The sequence below is a fragment of the Excalfactoria chinensis genome, chromosome 5, assembly GCF_039878825.1.
Source record: "Excalfactoria chinensis isolate bCotChi1 chromosome 5, bCotChi1.hap2, whole genome shotgun sequence".
NCBI lineage: Eukaryota > Metazoa > Chordata > Aves > Galliformes > Phasianidae > Excalfactoria > Excalfactoria chinensis.
The window spans coordinates 50,544,231-50,562,187 of NC_092829.1; the positions used below are offsets into that span (position 1 = coordinate 50,544,231).

At 48.4% G+C, this 17,957-nt stretch overlaps 1 protein-coding gene across 3 annotated transcripts in view; it reads left to right on the plus strand.

Annotated features, from left to right (window-relative positions):
- Positions 1 to 17,957, plus strand: part of SLC25A22 (solute carrier family 25 member 22) — a 35,911-nt gene that overhangs the window by 5,092 nt on the left and 12,862 nt on the right. For all 3 annotated transcript variants that reach the window (XM_072338286.1, XM_072338288.1, XM_072338287.1), the window contains exons 2-4: positions 7,491 to 7,606; positions 10,951 to 11,076; positions 13,897 to 13,952. In XM_072338286.1, the coding sequence (XP_072194387.1) occupies positions 7,587 to 7,606; positions 10,951 to 11,076; positions 13,897 to 13,952 (202 nt within the window). In that variant the 5' untranslated portion in view covers positions 7,491 to 7,586. The remainder of the gene's footprint in view (positions 1 to 7,490; positions 7,607 to 10,950; positions 11,077 to 13,896; positions 13,953 to 17,957) is intronic.

Genomic DNA, 17,957 nt, shown 5'->3' on the forward strand with positions numbered 1-17,957 from the left:
TAATCAGAGGTTCAGGCTGTCATTACCAATTTCCCATACATCTCCATACCTGATCTTTTGTACAAAAGACACCTGCAATAGTCCAGGCTGAGCTTGAAGCCTGGTCTCTGCTGGGAAAGAAGCTGCCTCCTTGTTGGCAGTGGCCTGCATTTATGTAGAGCTAGTCACTGGGTAACCACAGCCTCTGCTGGGAAAGGGAATGACGTGGCTTGAAAGAGATGCACTTTCCATGGGATGAAAATCCTCATTATGGTTTCCTTTGTGAAAATATTTGTGTCTTCTCTGTCAGCCCAGGGTCAGGGCTACATGAAGCCAGAACTAGTCCCTCTGTACAGGATGAACCGCACCATGCTGCAGCCCTGCATCTCTTCGTGTGCCTACTGGGGGATGCTGGTTTTGGGGAGAGCAACAAGCATCATGTCTGTAAAACACTGGGATTCACATGCCTTCCTGGGGCAGTGCTTTGTGCTGCCTGATGCACGTGGTATGGGAGGAAGTGAGAACAGAGGGAAAGACTTTTTGCTCCATCAGAGTCCCCTAGTGTCCACGGGAGCACAAGCACATGTTGCAAAGGACTCAGTGAGCACGTGTCCTTAGAGATGCAAAGAAATGACACCGACTTCCTCTGCCCTTCCTCTTCCTCTCCCAGCCTGGTGTGCTGGCAGGCAGACACTGAGTGCCGAGGAAGGCTCCTCTCTGGTGATGGCAGAGGTGAGGATCTGGTTCCTCTGGACTGGGGGGCAGGAGCCTTTCTGAGCCTAACCCAGTTTCTCTTCCTGCCACAGCTGGCTGTCCCAGAGCAGTGGCTGGCAGCCTGCAGCTCACCGTGTGCTCAGCACTGCAGTGAAGGAGGTAGGGAGGGCCAAGCCAGGTGTCCCTTTGGAGAGAGGATCGTGTTTCTGTCTTTGCACACAGGGCTTTTTGCTCACTAGCAACGTGGGATAGGAGCTGCAGTGCTTGGATGCTGCTCCTCCTAAAGCCTTGTCAAGGCAAGTACCTTCCCCTCTTGCACAGCTATTATGAAAGAGCTTGGGTTTGCTGCACCCTTCTCTCCCTTTGCCCTCAGGGCACACTGGGCTTGTTTGAATTAATGTAATTTGCACATGCCTTATTAGCTCACTAAGGCACAAAGAACTCATGTATATTTGTAGCCAGGTTAAGCAGCCCCTATTAATTTAATAACCGTGTCCTCCTCGCTGAATGGCAACAGTTAATCGCTGGCAGTGACTCAGGATCAGGCAGCATTGAGGGAATCTGGGCAAGATGTTGGTGCGTGCGGTTCTCTTTTATTGAATTGTATTTTTATTAATGAGCAGAGCTGTGAAGGGAATTAACAGCAGGCGAGGTAGTTGGAGGGAAGGTTTTGGTGCAGGTTTGCTAAACAGCCAGCGCTATTTCCTATGCTGTATGTCAGGAAACACCAATAGAATGAATCAGCACGATGTGACAGCAGCTCTTGGAGCAGAGGTGTGGGTATCCTGCCTACTCTTCCTCCCCCTTGTTGCTTTCCTCATTTGGAGCTTCACTTTGCCACAGGTCAGTAAGCTTGGACTGTCAAGGCCTGAACTTTTCCCTGTCACCACGAGTGAGTGCAGCAGCATTGCTGAGGTAATCATGCTGTTACTGCTAGGAGGGTAAGGAGACCCCATGAAATTGAGAAGAAATGTGTGTGCTTGCATTAATGCTCCCTCCTTCTGGTACACACTCTGTTCAATGCCTACACAGCATAGAGGAAACTTAAACTTGGATTTGTGTTTTAGTTTTCTTTGTCAAAAGAATAAGAATTTGTCTGTTTTCCTTCATGTAAAGGAAAAACCTTGGGTCTGGCTACAGTGAGCTGGCACCACCCCAGGAGGACTCACTTCAAGGCATCAGACAGGAACAGCTCAGTGGGTGTTTAGGTGCCGTGATTTGGCCGGAAATGATGCTTGTTCTTCCCAGCAGGGCTGCTGAAGCCCTAGTTCTTCAGAGGAGATAAATGTGCTGCAAGCCAAGACCCTGGCTTTGTTGCTGATGGAGAATGAATGAGCTCTTTCACACTCATGGACCTCAGCTCAGCCCTGCGTGCCTTGTTCCTATCAAACAAGCATGGATCCAACCCTCATTTTCCCCAGGGCTTCTTGGTAGCTTGTAGCTACTGCTTTGCATATGGTGGTTATTCTAAAGTAGGGGGGGAGGGAAGGGAGAAACCTTTTTTCTACTCTTTCAAACCTTTGGCAGAGCACCCAAGTGAGGGCTTCACACCATTTCATTTCCCAGCTAGCAGCGAGTCCTTCCAGATCGAAGGATTGGTCTATCTGTCACCATCAGGCTTTCATTCTGCCTTTTCTTTAGGACAAGGCCACTGCAGAGTAGAGAAAAAGACAGATTTTATACAAATCCTTACTTGTTTTCCCATCTGTGTCTCCAATCTTCCACAGTCTGATTCTTCAGCTGATTTGTCCTCTTCCTCCAGCTAATGCTGCATCTCTCTGGAGCTGTAATTCCATAAAAATGAGCCTGGAAAACTGATCCAGAGTAAAGATGGTTTTAAAATTGAGTCACACCAGTTCAGTGTGTGACTACATCATTTCTCAGCAGCATTTGGAAGGAGGACTGCTGGCAATAAGCAGATACTTGTAAATGGTGAAGTAAGAGACAGAGGCTCTGCTGGAATTTAGAATAAAGAGGGGATGAAGGGGGATAGTTAAAGGTAGTTTGTAGATTGGAAAAGGAATGTAGGAGTTAGAATAACAAGTGTAAGGTGGAATGATACAGAGATGGTAACATACAAAGATGGTAACAAAGATGGTAACAGATATTCAAAAGGTTATTTATGAGGGAAAACTCACCGATATGGATGCCTTCACTGGGAAATGCTGAGGCAATCTCCACCAGGAAACAATCTCCAAGAGATGCTGCCTTAGTGGTGGTCAGCCCTTAAATGAGGTCTAGAGGAGGTGGAATCAAGCTCCACCCCTGCTGGGAGCACAGCTAAATTACTCTCACCTGTGCTCCTACAGCTGCCCCAACACTTGCCTCTGCTGATTAATCAGAGGTTCAGGCTGTCATTACCAATTTCCCATACAAACAAGGATCGGAGTGCTAAAGAACTATTGAATGTGTATCCGAATTCCAGGAAATCATTGCCTATGTATTAGTTTTACCTATATTTGTGTCACAATTTTACAAGTGTGCAAGTTTGGTGGAGCTATCCCCCTTGCACCCGGCACTGTGCAATACTGAAATAAACATACCTGTCTTATAACCAGTCTCTGGATTATAGAGTTTGATTCCGCAAGTCACTTGTGTCATCCAAGCTGTGAACTTACCAGCACGGTCATGTCTGGGCTGCCTTTGTCCGTGTTTCTGTAGAAGACATGGAGAGATATCACCATGTTTGCCTTAGTTACTTCCTTATAAGCACATTTTAATGTCTTGCCCTCCTGCCATTCTCAGTGAGATGGCTGCCAGCTCGTTTGCCCTGCGGAAGCCTGCCCTGCCATTCCATCAGCTTGGCAGCTCCAATACCTTGGACAGTAGGACTTGCTGTGTGAGCACTGGCTGAGTCACCGCTCCTCCGTGTCCTTGTTCATCCCATCTTACAGTTCAGCCACAAAGCCTCCAGGACAGTGACTGTCCTTGTCTAAAGGTTTGCACAACTTCTACGATACTGAGTCCCAGCTCAGTGCTGGGACCTCTTGGTGTGCTGCAGTGCTGCAGCTCAGCCCTGCATTGCATTAAGCCCTGCTCTAAGCTGAGTGTCAGCTTTCAGTCTCTCGATCTGGGGCGGTTTCCCAAGGCATGCAAAGCTAAAGGGCGTATCTGGCTTTTGTTCCAGGTTGGCTCAGGCCTGCTCCTCAGGTCTGTCTGACTTGAATGCAGATGTCCTGGCACTGTGTGATTGCTTTGCTGCTCTCTTCAGGCCCTGCTGTCTTGTGGAATGTGTTCTGATGGGTGGTGGAGCTTCGTGCTGTGGTAGAGGAGGAGTGAGTGTCCCTACCACCTTGCGATGCATCAGGCACCATGTCACCAGGCCTGTCCTCAGTAGAGTTCTGGGGCCAATGAGGCAGGCAGGCAGCCTGGCACCTCCCCATGGGGACTTTGGCCTGATTTCACCTGAGCTGCAGGGTCCTGTCCCAGGCTGCTTCCAAGGCTCAGCGTGGACGCACAAGGCTGGCTGTGGGCTCCCTCCTGGCTGCAAGGTGGGTGAGTGTGTCAGTGTGCAGCTGCAGTGCTGGGGCTTTTGCTTGCCTGCTGGCACTGCGACACTAAGGGGATGCTCTGTTCCTCTGTGCTGCCAGAGGAGTATGGGTGGCTCACAAGACAGTGGGGACACTTCCTGATCCTCTACATGGTGGGTGCTGGCACGACTTTCTCTTACCCTCAGAGCCTGTTTCTTGGTTTCTGGCTGGAGCTCTGTCTACTCTCAAGACAAATGGAAATGTGTGGAAGGGAGTCCTGCTTTCCCCTTCTGCTGTTTGTTTTCAAGTCAAGGTTGCAGTTTGAATGTTTGCTTTCAGTGACAGCTCCAGCATGTGCTGGCCTTGAGTTCTGTCATCCCCGCATGACCATCCTACACAAATGTTAGTGCTGGCATGAAAGTGGGGGTGGGAACACGTGTGGCATGGGGAGAGGACAGGGTTTCTTCCTATGGCAACAGTGCCAGCAATGTTGGCTAAAGGTCTTCTGTCAAGGCAGCGGCTGTGTGTACTCAGATAAATCAGCACTTCTCAGCCTGGCAGAGGGAAAACAGGGCAGGATGGAGTGTGTAGAGTGGTAAGATCTCCTGGGTCACACATCACTGGTTTGGGATAAAGCAGAGAGCCTAACACACTGCCCCACAGCCTTGCTTTGCTGCAGCACATAGTACACGCTGTGGGGCTGCAGGCATCCCTTTGTGCCTGAGGTTGCCCTGGGATTCCTACGATTACTATATAATTATTCAGTGTTCTCCAGAGTAAGCACTTTTCCTTCGGATGATAAGGAGAGAAGCAAAGGTTAGAAGTCTAGCCCTGTGCAGCAGGTCTGAGGTGTTCGGAGTTAGCTATCCTGGAGAAAACATTACAGGAAAGCTTACAGGTGAGTGTGGGGTATGTAGCAAAGAAGGGAGGAGAATGGTATCATTTTTCCAGGGCCAGAAGCTATGAGGATCAGATGCATACCAAGCTAAGTTTGTGGGGAACCACCCTAACTTGGCTGCTCCATCACTCTGGATCTGGCTTTTGGAAGATGGGAGAAGGGAGAAGCTGGATGGAGGGAGGCTCCTGGGCTGCCTATGTGGGGCAGTGTGGGCTGTGGTGCTTCTGTGCTGAGCACAGAGGTGCCTCCTTGTGCTGCAGTGTGCGTGTCACTCTAAACCTAATTGCTCGATCATTTTAATAAATGCAGAAGGGATGTCCTGGTGTGCGAGTAATGGGGCATTAATCCATGCCTAGCTGTGTTAACAGCACTCCAAGAAGGAATTAACGCCACATAATTCATTGCCTGTGCAGCTCTCACTCTCTTAATTATGGCATGTGCAATTTAGGAACCCCCTTCCACTTGAAGGCTCTCTCTCATGACTGTGTCCCCATTGCCACCAGTTTCCCATGTTACTCATGGAGGTTCCCAGACCTGGAGGTGCTATTGTCCTCACAGCCATGATACTGAGCTCAGCTGAGACCTTCCAAGATGAGAGCAACCCTGGGGTGCTGGCTTCCCCTGCCCTGCTGTAAGGGCAGTGGTCGGTACAACCCCTGCTCTCCGACCCTGGAGCCATACACTTGCTTGGCTGGAGAAGCTTTGCTTCACTGCTTTGGTTTGTATTATTTGGTTCCAAAGAACATTGCGTTCCTGGAGCGGTAAAGCTTAGACCTCCACTACTAATGTACACAAGTATAATGTTGTTTTGGATTTCTTTTAAAAGTACTCTATAAGATTTTGAGCATTCTCTTTCCAGCTTCTAACTGCGGCAGTTGTTTTCCTGCCATGGGAGGAACTGGGCTTTGCCTCTCCCCGCAGTCTTCAATGGGGCACTGGGGGCTTCATCCCACATCCCCTTTTAAAGGCCTCAGGGAATTCTGGAGTGCTCAGGTAGATTTTGCAGTGATACTGGGCTTGTTTTGCAAATGGTCGTTTGCTGGAGCTCTGTTTAAACAAACAGAGCTCAAACAAGCTTTCCACCTCAGTGCATTAAAATCCCGTAATGCATTAAAATCCCCTGGCCATGAGCACTGGGGCCTCTGCTGTGCCAGGTGCTGTACAAACAGTTATCAAGTGCTAAATGATCACATCCGCTGGTTGAGTAGCTTTTGTTAGGGCAGAGGATGCAGTAGAGGCGTTGGGTGGCTGTACAGCCTGTGTGGATCTCTGTTCACCAGGGACTGCAGTACCTTCGTCCTGTTCTGAAACCAGGAGGGTTGCTTTTAACCCAGCAGGAGCCCCACTGGTGGGACGGGAGGTGGAGGCTTTGCAGTCGCTTTGCAGACAGAGGGCTGACACCAAGAGGTTACACAGAAGGAAGGGATTAGACAGCAGGTAAGAAGCTCAATCAGTCTCACAGGGGTATGTATTAGCAGCCTTGCTGTCTGCTCTTGGGGTGCCCTTTGCACCATGGACTCCTGGGGAGCAGTGCAGCAGGGGGCTAGCCTGCAGCAAGGGCAACACAGGAAGTGTGCCTGAGCTTGAAATGGGGCATCAGGACCATGCAGTGTATGTGTTTTGTCAGAGCTGCTGCTTCAAGGAACACAAATATCCTGTTGAGGGTGTATGTATTATCATGAGAGCTTTCCTTGTACAGGGCTTGTCCATCCTGGGATAACAGGCTGTCAGCAGTAGCCGGCCTCTCTACTTTGTTTTTATATTTTGGTCTTGTTCTGGATAAATCAATAGGGAAATAGATTAAACAAAGCCAAAACGAACTACTCTTTTGGATGTGAGTTGTGTTGAAAGTGAAATCCTATGAAGCTTAGAAATCATATTTGCAATCAAGGGGCAAATTTCCATTCCTGATGCAAAGGAGAAGGAAATTGCCTCTGCTTTGGTCTCGCCACCCGGGTAGCAACTGGAAGGGGAAAGGGAGAAGAGTGGCTGAGTGATGCTGAGATGCATGGCATCTTGCAATAGCATTTGTTTGTCTTGGAGTGCAGACCTGTGGGAGGCTGGGTCTGGAGATGCTGATGGTGGTTTAGGAGGGCAGTGTTGGGTACCGCTATCCTGGGTGCCTGGCAGAGCTCGTGAACTGGCATCCAGAACAGCGGTACCCAAGGTTGCTCACGTGCTACTGGAGCATGACAGCTCTGGCAGCTCTTCCTTCCATTTGTGCATCTATATTTGTATATACGCAGATGTATATTTATAAGTCTCCCTTGGGAGCTCAGTCAGCAGCTCAACCTCCTCTATCAAAGGAGACCGGGTGCTCTCTTAAGTAACTTCTTCCTTTGCCTGTCTCACCCTGCAGCCTGCCCAGCAAGAGTGCAAGTGTCCGGTTCTTAACTTTATCTCCTTGGTGTCTTTCTATCCTTTCCCAGGAAGAAGCTAAACTGGAAAAGGAGTGACTGAAGAAGTAGTTAAGGAGCTGTCTGAAGGATCAAATCCATTCCTTAACAAGATCAAGTTGGAATTAAATGGCTGATAAACAGATCAGGTAACTTAAAAAAAATAAATAAAAACATTCATTAAGTTGTGCTTTGAATCTTTCTCTTAAGTCTTTCCAACTCAATCCCTTCTGTGCTAAGGCGGGTTGGAGAAAATCACCTGATCATTTCTTCTGGCCATAAACAGCTTTGATTCTTTTGCTGCTCCTGTCTTACCTATTTTATTAAGCCTTTTCTCATTTTGTGTCTTTATCATGTTCTCGCAGTCTCTGCTTTGTTATTTTTTCTCACTTCTTCTGTCTGTCCTCTGTTGTTGACCCTACATGAGTCCATTGCTTTTTGCTTCCTCTTTCAAAGGTCACCTTGACCTGCTGACTTCAGCTTGATAGCTGCAAGGGAACAAAGTCAGCTCCTTGGCCAACCAGGAGTCCGTTGCTTGTAATTACAAAGTGTGCAGATGCAAACCTGTGCCCTTCTTCTGTATCTCTTCAATGCTTGACTGATTGCAGGAACATGAAGTGCCAACAATAATTTGTAACTCTTAAGTGCACAGTGGGAACTGAAAAGTGCTGGCCTTGGCTTATGCAGGGGCTAATTTGAGTCCTCTCTGGAAATGGCTTGGGATGTGTTTTCTCAGAAGACACCATTGTCCTCTTGGCTTCCTAAGATCTATGCCAAATGGGTCTGTCCAGTGCTACATCTAGGTTTAACTTTTTGCTGCTTGTAATGTTGCCTGAGATGAATGACTTGTATGTGCTGTGGGATTCCTGTTTCTGTTTATTTGCACGGCCCTTTTCTGACATTTGCCTTTCCAGGTTGCCAGCTCAAGACAGGAGGTAAGCAATTAGCCTGGATCAGCAGGTGAATGAAACATAGACCAGGATTTGGCAGTGTCTGAATGCCACAGGAGTGAGGGCTTCCCCTTAGCATTTGCCATGATCATGATATCTTCCTGCCCTCCTTTCTTCTGCAAGTGAAAGAGTCCTGAGCTGCACTGATAACAAGACAGCATTGCAGAGTGTCTGTGTGCTCAGATTGGCCTGTCGTCAGTTACCTAATTTGGAGAGCACTTGGCATTCTTCTCTTACATTAAGGAAAGGCGTGCTGAGATTCACCTTTGTGAAGCCTGGCGGGTGTGTGTCCCCGGTTGTCTTAGCAGAGTGTAGGGAGCAGATGTCTGTGGCCCTTTGAAGCCTGGCATTCAAGAAAGGTAAGATGTTTCCCTGAGACCTCTTCCAGCCCTTTCTAAGCCCTCTTAGCAGTGTGAACAGGAGCTGCTAAAAGGTCTGGGGAAGAGCATTAGTAGAACTGGAGAGTCTTTCTACCCATTCTAGTGTAAAACTAAGCAAGTGGCTTTATTTGTATGCCAGTCTGTATTGGCCCCATTTCACTAAGCACTGTACTGTGGGCAGTGAGCAGCAGGTGCTGTGCAGAATAGGAGAGAGCACGGTGCATTCTCATCCTGTGAGAGAACAGAAAGTACCGAGCTAAGACATGGGGTGACTTAGTCATAAAGAAAAAGCTTTTGCTTCAGGTGCAGTGCCCAGCTCCATCTGTTCCTTGCTTTCAGGTTCCTCCCTGTGCCCCAATTCCTTCACCATATCCTACTTAGGTCATTCTTCCCATCTCTGCAACCATGAAAATGCAGTGGTCGCTAGCCAAGCAAGGAGATCTGTTGAAGTTTGAAGGATACACTGTATACCTCTTTCCTTGTGACTCAGGTCTGTCAACCCTTAGTAAAATGAGACTGATACCAAAAGACTAAAATCCACAGCAGCAGTCTGCTGCAAGGTGAGATCAAGGGCACTGCATTTCTGCAATTGTACACATGTAACTTTATCCGAATGTTCCATCAGATACCACTGCACTGCCTGTACTAGTTTCCTTCTGCAGTGCTCAGTGTTCCCTGAATACCTGCGTTCAGATGCAATGGGAGTGTTGAGCAAGGATTTTTCACCTGCAGATAAGGAGAGAAGTCCTCTGCAGCCCACACTGCTCCAAGTTCTTGGCTTGCCCAGGCTCATCAGGCTGTTCCCTGGGGTCTATGCTGAAATTGGTGATTCATGGGCAAGATGCGTGCCACGTGCCCCTGCCTCGCCCCCACCTGATGTAAACCCTGAGGTGATTTCACTGTTGGAACAGCTTGTGAGAAGTGAGTGTCTGCCTGCCCTGGGTGTCTCAGAGACACTTAGAGAAGTGGTGACAGAGCTGAGGCTGCACAAGGCATGGCTGGCATTTGCAGCCTGCCAGCAGTGACTTTAGAGCTGAATGTGGGGAGGCTGGTATGGTCCAGCCTTGAAATACAGTGGAACCTCCATCTTGACACACATTTTGCTCTACCCTCAGCATTCAGTGTAACAGTGGGTTAGGTGAGGAGCTCACCATGAAGCGTATTTACCATCTGAAGCTTCCCTTTGTCCTGAGACATGAGTGAAGGAGTTCGCAAGCACTGCTATTCCCTCCTCTGACTGTGATGCTAGGATCCCTGAGACAGCAGAGCCTCAAGGTCTTGCAGTCTGGCTCAGCTGTATGCTCATGCACGGCTGCTGACTGTCATCACTTTAATATCTAACACATTCTGTGTTCAGGGAGCCGTGTCCCGTGCTTTATTGGAGAGAGCTGACTCCAACAGGCTTCCTTTGTCTCAGTGTGTAGTGGTTTATTGAGCATGTAAGTGCTGGGCATTTTGAGTAATTGAATTTGCTGGGAACTCGTGTTTAGCTGCTCTGGTGTTCAATCAGTACTGCTTCCAGATTCCAGGAATTCCCTCTGGGAACAGAAGGGTGAGTGGAAAAAGCCCCACAGTTTTGAAGCACGCTCAGCCAGCAGGTTTTGGTGTCACTAAGGAGTACGAGCTCACGTCTCTGTGATGCGTGTTGCTCTGCCAGCCCACTGAGCCACGTGGCTGCCAGTGTTCTGCTGGGCTCACGTGTCTTCACCCCCAGCAGTGGGTCTGGAAATGGCTTTGTGGATCTGTAGCTGGCCGCGCTTCTGCCATGCTCTGTCCCATGTAACAGGAGCAGGTGACATGCCACGAACCTCTCATTGGGTGTGTATCTGATTACAGCACTGGGAACCACTTGCCAGCAAACCTGCTGCCTTGAATGCCAACCGGCCCTGACCAAAGTCTGTCTGCATGGAGCACACAATGCTAAGCAGGTCCTTGCCAGCAGCAGTTTGTCCTAGTGCTGTGTGCTGCCCTTCCCTCCTACCCATAGGTACAGCATGGGCTGAGCTTTGCCTTGCGGCAGAGCTCTCTGCATGCTTGGGGTAAACAGCCTTATCACACAGTGACATGCTAATTGCCTAGTTGCACTGATGAGCACATTCTTTCCTCTTTCCCTTCCCTGGAGTTATCCCAGGACTAAGACGTCTACTTCTTGTCTTCTTACAGTTTACCTGCCAAGCTGATCAATGGAGGAATAGCTGGGCTGATTGGGGTCACCTGTGTATTTCCCATTGACTTGGCAAAAACTCGCCTGCAGAACCAGCAGAATGGCCAGCGGATGTACACCAGCATGTGAGTACTGTGTGCACGGGCAGCTTGCTGCTGGGTTTTCATTGGGGCATCCTTCCACATTGTTACCTCTTTCAGGTGAGCTCAGCATTTCTAGGAACTGGATTGTCCCCAAGAAAGCCAGGGGACAATCTCAGAGCAAGCTGTGCTAAAACAAGCAAAACTTCTGTTCTGGCTGCTGAGCCCAGCAGGTGAGATGTGCTGAAGGCGCATCTGTTTGTGTCCCTTTCTTGGGAGCAGTGTGTTCTCTGCTCATCAACGCTGGTCAAAAGGGCAGGGAGGGCTCAGTATAGAGAGCCTGGTTTGTTTCTCTGCTAGGCCACAACCCAGCGCTTGGGTAATCACCGGCTCTTCCATTTCCCTCACTGTCATGTTGGAATTAACAACCCCTTCCTTTGCTGTGTGCTTTAAAAAGGGCACAGTCACCTATTCCTGCTCTTGAATGCTGCAATGCAGCCCTTCTGAAACATCACAGGTTGACACACGCTGGAGTTTCCCATCAGTCCTTTGTCCAAAAAATTGTGCTGCAGGCTTTAGGAAAGGAAGGCACAAATGTATCCAGCCCACCTATGCTTTCAGTCTCTGTGCCTCCCTGCTCTAGCTGCTGATGTGTAATTATGCATGAATTTGGTTGTAGACATTGCCTTGCAGCAAGCACCAGACTGGTGTTCCCCTTGACAGTTACAGCGCTCTCTGCTCCCTGTGCTGTCAGGATGCAGCCTCGTGTCTCTCCTTGCCTCTCGTTCCTTTTGTGACCCAGCAGCCAACTGCAAATCTGCTGTGTAACCACAGTTGGCTGTGGGATGAGACACTGTTAGGGAATACAGTGGATTTACCTCGTGTATCTGAGCTGACTCCTTTCAAGACAAAGCCTGAATGTGAATGAGTAATGTGGAAGATATTGCTCTGACATGTGAAAAGTGAGCTTGAACAAGCGGGGATAAGAGTCTTCTGGGGGCCCAGAGGCCAGCAGGGACAAGGAACTAACAAGGATAACACATCCAGATAACATCAGGATGTCCACTGTACTGCCTTGACAAGCAAAGGGATGGCACTGAGAGGATGCTGTTCCCAAGCATGTAGCATGTCCTCAACATCACCCTTAAGATAGGTGGGTACTGGGAGGTCTTATCTATGCTCCCCAGCTGTAGGGGCTTGTTTTTCAGGAAATACCGTGTGCCGCTTGCTATCAGATTTCAGAGGTGTCTGCTGAGCCCCCAGGAAGCCAGGAAATTAATGTAAAACTTCAGCTTTTTTTTTATTTTAAGACAGTATGTTTTGCATCTGCTCAGCTCAAGAGACCTTTAGAGTCAGGGGAGTGTAGGATGGTTTGACTGGAAAAATATATAAGTCTTCCCTTGAGAGAGCCAAAGATGCTTTGGAGCAGGCCTGGAGTATGGAGAGAGCTGGGCTTTTGACTGTGTGCCCTATGTGTTGTTCTGTATAATTTTAGCTGTGGCTCCTGTCACCCTTTTCCATGGCAGAGGAAGAGAGGCAGGCATGGCTTTGGCTCCATTGCCCTTTGCAACAGCTCGAGGGGTGGGGAGCGAGGTGCAGGGCTCACAGTAATGCAGCAGAGCTGTGTGAGCGTGGTGTGGAGGCAGCTCTTCCCACTCCCTGCTGCAGTGGCTTGTTCAAAGCAGCACTTATGGGTTGGGGAAGGTGCCTTGCTTCCAGCATCACACTGGAAGAGCATGATGAGGATATGGAGAAAGACAGCGTTCAAAGGGGTGGGGGAGTCCTGGCACAGAGGCATAGTAGAATAGAGAGGCTCACTGCCCTGGCTGGCTGCACTGCGGGTGGGCTCTTTGCAAATGTATTACCCTAGAAACCACTTTGTTCAAAGTAGGCAAAAAGACCTCAAGAGAATCCTGCATTTCCTTCTCTCCCACCTCAGCAGTACTGCAGAGCAGACGTGAAACTTCCTCCTTATGTTGCCTAGTCTCTCAGCAATATATTCCCATTTTCAGCTACATTTCCCTTATAACTACTTTAAAGTGTCTTTTGCTCCTTAATGATGTACACATGCACGCACACTTCTCCCTTCCAGTACAGCCACAGCGAGCACCTGCCCCTTCCCAGAGACTCCAGGGCAACCTTCAGCCAGCAGCTGAGCTTTGTGCTGCGAGGCTTCCTGGACTGTGCGTGCTTGTGTTCAAAGGACTCCAAGCAATTCCAGCACTCTGCAGAGCTTTTAGATCTAAAGGAAATGCAGCAAAAACAAAGGAGGTGACAGCTTTCCCTCAGGAGCTGACCTCTGTGGCACCCAATGCTCCCTCCCCAGGCATGAGCCCAAGCTCTGCTGCTGCTGCTGGGGGAGGCAGAGTGTTAAAAGTCAGCGCTGGGAGCTGAGTGGGAGGCCACAGATGACTGAGTGCTCAGGTCACCTCGTGTTTGTGTGCCTTGTGTCAGATTTCATGGAATAAGGCAAGAGTTGGGCGGGTTAGACCCACTTCCTTGCTTCCCTTTCCAGAGCTGGATTTAAAAGCATGTGCATGGGGAGCTGATTGTTGGAGCATTGCATGCGCATTCTCCACAGGGGACCCTGGATAAACAGCCCTTGCAGTGACATTTTTCCCTTTTGTGTTTCTAGAAAGCAGACAGCATGTGTGGGGCGAGCCTGGGGTTTCAAAGCCCCTGTGAATTAGGGGCTGAACTCGGACTCAGCCCGAACAATGGCGCATTCAGTGGCTGACGTGGTTCCCCTCCCGGCTCAGGGTTTTGCTGATGTTGTAAATGAAAACCACTCCAAGAGATTAGCTTTGTTTCCTCTGCTCCCACCCACCTTTGAGCTATTTTGGTTTATCTCTGTTTTGTTTGCAGGTCTGACTGCCTCATTAAAACAATTCGTTCGGAAGGCTACTTTGGCATGTACAGAGGTAAGAAGGGCTGAGTCAGGCTCCTCCAGCTCTATATGGCTTTGCTCTGCAAGCATTGGTGTGTATATGTGGGAAGAGAAGCCTGTATTCTCTGGCTTGTAGTACAATACCCACAGATGTTGACAGCTGCAGCTGTGTGTGAAAGTCAACTGCTTCATGCCAGGTGTCTGCTTAGCAATTCATCATCTGGGACTTGACTCCTCAGCTATTCTGGTGTTAAAGGTCACCTTTACTTGCAGTTTACATGGAGCTGCTGTCCCAGGACAGTAGGTGTGCGCTTCCCACCTTGGGCACCATAACTTTCATCAGAGGGGTAGTTGCAAAGGCCTCAAAGTGTCTTATTTTGTTGCTGCTAATTGAATTTATGTCAGAGCCCCCTACCTGTTTGTGATCAAGCCTGTTTGGAGCTGTAAAAAAGCCAGGATGGTTCATGATGGAACTCCAGCTGTTCTGACACTGTGTGCTAACCTGCTAGAAGTCTCCTGGCTCTGTGGTTTGGGCTGTCCATTGTAGCAGTGAGTTGATACTTTAGTATCAACTTCAGTTGATACTTTCTCTAGTTTAAATACAGAATTCTGGAAAGTTTTTAAACATTTTGGAGGGAGAATTGCATGTCAAATTCTGATTTCAATCATAGTAGAGGAAAACATGGAATTATAGCCTTGGCTGTCAACACGGTCCAGCTGGCATAGTTGATGCTGAACCGTGATTCATGTTATATACTGGTAATCAATTGCCTGAAAGTGCGGATTTTCTCTCTGAGATGTTCAGATAGCGTTCTTTGTGAAGCTCATCCTTTGATAAAGCCTGCTTAAAGGACAGCATTGTTTAAATGAGTCCTTGCTTCTTTCTCAAACAAGAGACTGGAGATGCTGGCTCCTCGCTGTTGGCAGAGGCAGCAGCTCCTACTAATCCCTCCATAGTTCCTAAGGAAGCGCAGTTGCTGTGGCCATCCACTGTTGGAACAACAGCTGGCTGCCAAGGCAGCATCTCTTGCCCAACTTGCTGGTGGGCGTTTTGGGGGAGTGAGGTGGATGCTGGGGATGGATTGGCTGCTTTATTGCAGCTCTTCTGGGAGCAGGCAACAAAGCAAATAACCCCGAGGAATCCTGGCAAGCTCCATGCTCAGTGCTAGCAGCAACGCGTTCCCCTTGCCTTTTCCCAGGAGCTGCTCTTGTGTTCCTAGCCAGGAATGAAGCCTGCCTTAACTTTGGCCATAAATACCCATTGGCAGGCAGCTTCCTGGGGAGCAGAGGGAAGAAGTTTTTCCTAGGAACTTACACAGGAGATTGTAGGGTCGTCAGGGCATTTGAGAGAGACTCCCCAATCCTGGAAAGGGCAAGGATATACACCTCCAGGCCACATTTCATTCCCAAGCAAAAATCTCAAAGAAGACAGAGGGTCTAACTCCATTAACCACTACCCACTGGGCACAGCTCTCCATCTAGCTCCTTACCTAAAGGAGGGTATATCTGTCCAGTCCACAGGCAGCTGGCTTCCCCAGGAGAATACTGTGAGAGAATGTGTCAAAGGCTTTGCTGAAGTCTAGGTAGACTACATCAACAGCCTTTCCCTCTTCTACCAGTCTGGTCACCCAGCTGTAGAAGGAAATAAGGTTGGTCAAGCATGACCTACCTTTCATGAACCCATACTGTCTGGGCCTGATCCCCTGGACGCCACACACATGCTGTGTGATCTCATCCATGATGATTTGTTCCATAACTTTCCCTGGTACCGAGGTCAGGCTGACAGGCCTGTAGTTCCTGGTTCCTCCTTACAGCCCTTCTTGTAGATGGGAAACACATCAGCAAGCCTCCAATCTTCCGGGACCTTTCTGTGAAGAAGGTAAAGACACGGCTCAGAGTTGCAGCCAGTGGGAGATGGAAATCAGATGGTAGGGCAGGTTCTTGCCCCTTCCATCTATCCCAATTCCTCAGCAGAGGTTGTTCAATGACTCACAAGCTCTTATTCTCAGATATTAAGCTGAAATTAGGGGGATTGTTTGTTAAGAGGCTAGAGTGGCAGCTGCTGTGTCCCATGGTGGTCACAAGCACATCGATCATCCCTGCAGGACGCTTGTCCTCTGTCAGAGGACAGAAAGGGTCCTCTTGGTCCCAGCCTTTCCCACTGTGTGACTTCGGGCTTTTCTCATGTGTGAACCAAAGCTCACTGGTGCATACAGAAGAGAGGCTCGAGCCTGCAGGCTACTTTTCTGCAAGTCATCTTGTTAGATCTTATGGGCAGCGCATGACACGCTGCCAGTTCCGTATGGGTAGCCCACAGTGAAAAGCCTGGTACATGTGACAATCTCAACATTTCTTTTAAATTCTTCCCTGAAACCTACAGGTGTTCTTGGCCTTGTTTGGCTGAGAAATAAGAGGATTTTCTCAAGTTCTTTCTTTGTAATATCTAGGTAGCAGCAGTGCCTGAGATTTGGGTGATGCTGTGTCTCCCTGCCTGTGCTAAGGGATGTCTGTGTGCTGCCTTCAGGTGTAATGTCATGCAAGTGAATTCATAATTCATAGTGCCCTGGGCTTCTGGACACCAATGTAAGGAGGCTCTGGGCAGAAACTGTCTCCAGTCCCTGGTACAAGCCATCCAGAAGTCACCTACAGATCCAAGCACGTGTCCTGGAAAGTCCCACTGCTATTTGTAGAGCAGACATTTAACCCAGCTGGCAAGAGCCACAGGCCTGGACCAGGCTGGAGAAATGCCCTTTGCTGTTGATGATGTTTGAAGTTTAGCTGCACCTTGTTTGAAGTATATTCTTAGCACGGTGTTACAGTAGTGTGTCAGCCTTCCCTGTTCACTGCTAATAATACCTCCCACGTCACCCCTCATTCACACGCTGCCTGCCAAAATTACCCCAGACTGCAAGGGCCACGCCAAGTCTTCCGGACTTCAGTGTACCCTATTAATGTTTGGGATACTTACATTTATGTTGCCCTGGTTCTACCTATTCGCTGCCCAGCTTCTTCAGCTCTGGTTTGTTTCTGATGTCTTCGGTGAGGAGCTGTCTCCGTTTTCTGCATGAGAAAAGACCAGTTTATTTTTCCATGAGATGACCCAACAAGGTGGGATATGCCCTCCTTCCCTTTTTGTAAATCAGCTTGGTTACTTAGGGTTCATAAGCAAGAGTGCTAATGCTGCAGTGGGGTCAGAAGTAGAGTGACTCAGTCTTCTGTTATGTAGGCTGTTGCTGGTATAGAAGAGCTTCTATGAAAAATGTGTTTAATAACAAAACCTAGGGCTCAATGAGAAAAGGCACTTAACAATTTCAGCTGGCAAACAACTAACTGGTTCTGCCTCTAACAACTTGATTTCAATCTTTGTGGTTCTTCCTACATTTCCAAATACTTTTTTTTTTTTTTTTAATTTAATGATTACAATTTATTTTGCATTCTAGTTGCCTACCATTGCTTCAGGTACATGCAGCATTGCCTATAGGGCGTGATTAGCTTTAATTAGGGAAATACTGTCATTGGCATAACTAGAACTGAAGAGCTGTAAGGTTTTTGTAACAAGGTAGAAAACACCATGGAAAGCATCCAGCCAGCAGCTGAAGTATCTCATTTCTCCTCCTCCGGTGATTTGAAGCCGTTATGGATTATTGAGGACAGGGATTATCCATTCTCTGCTAAGCAGCTTTGCTGAAAATATCAAAGTTGTAGGAAAAAAAAAAAACAGACTGGTTAACTTTCCCTTACCTTTTGCATGCTATATTTCCCTCCATTTTATTTGTAGCAGGGGGAGAAATTGATGAGAAAGCCTCCATGGTTCCCAGAGAATGTCAGGACATGCCAACGCTTAAATGTTGATGTTTTGGGTTTATATTTCTTTCTTTTGAGGGACCCTTTGTGCATCTATTAGAATAGCAAATACATTCTTCTTTTCTTGTTTTTGTTTTGTTTTATTTTCCCCCAAGGAAAATGTGATTTATGCTGTCTCAGTACTCTACAGGTAATTACTTCCTTACTGTTAGGAGCAAGGCTGAGGTTGTCTTCA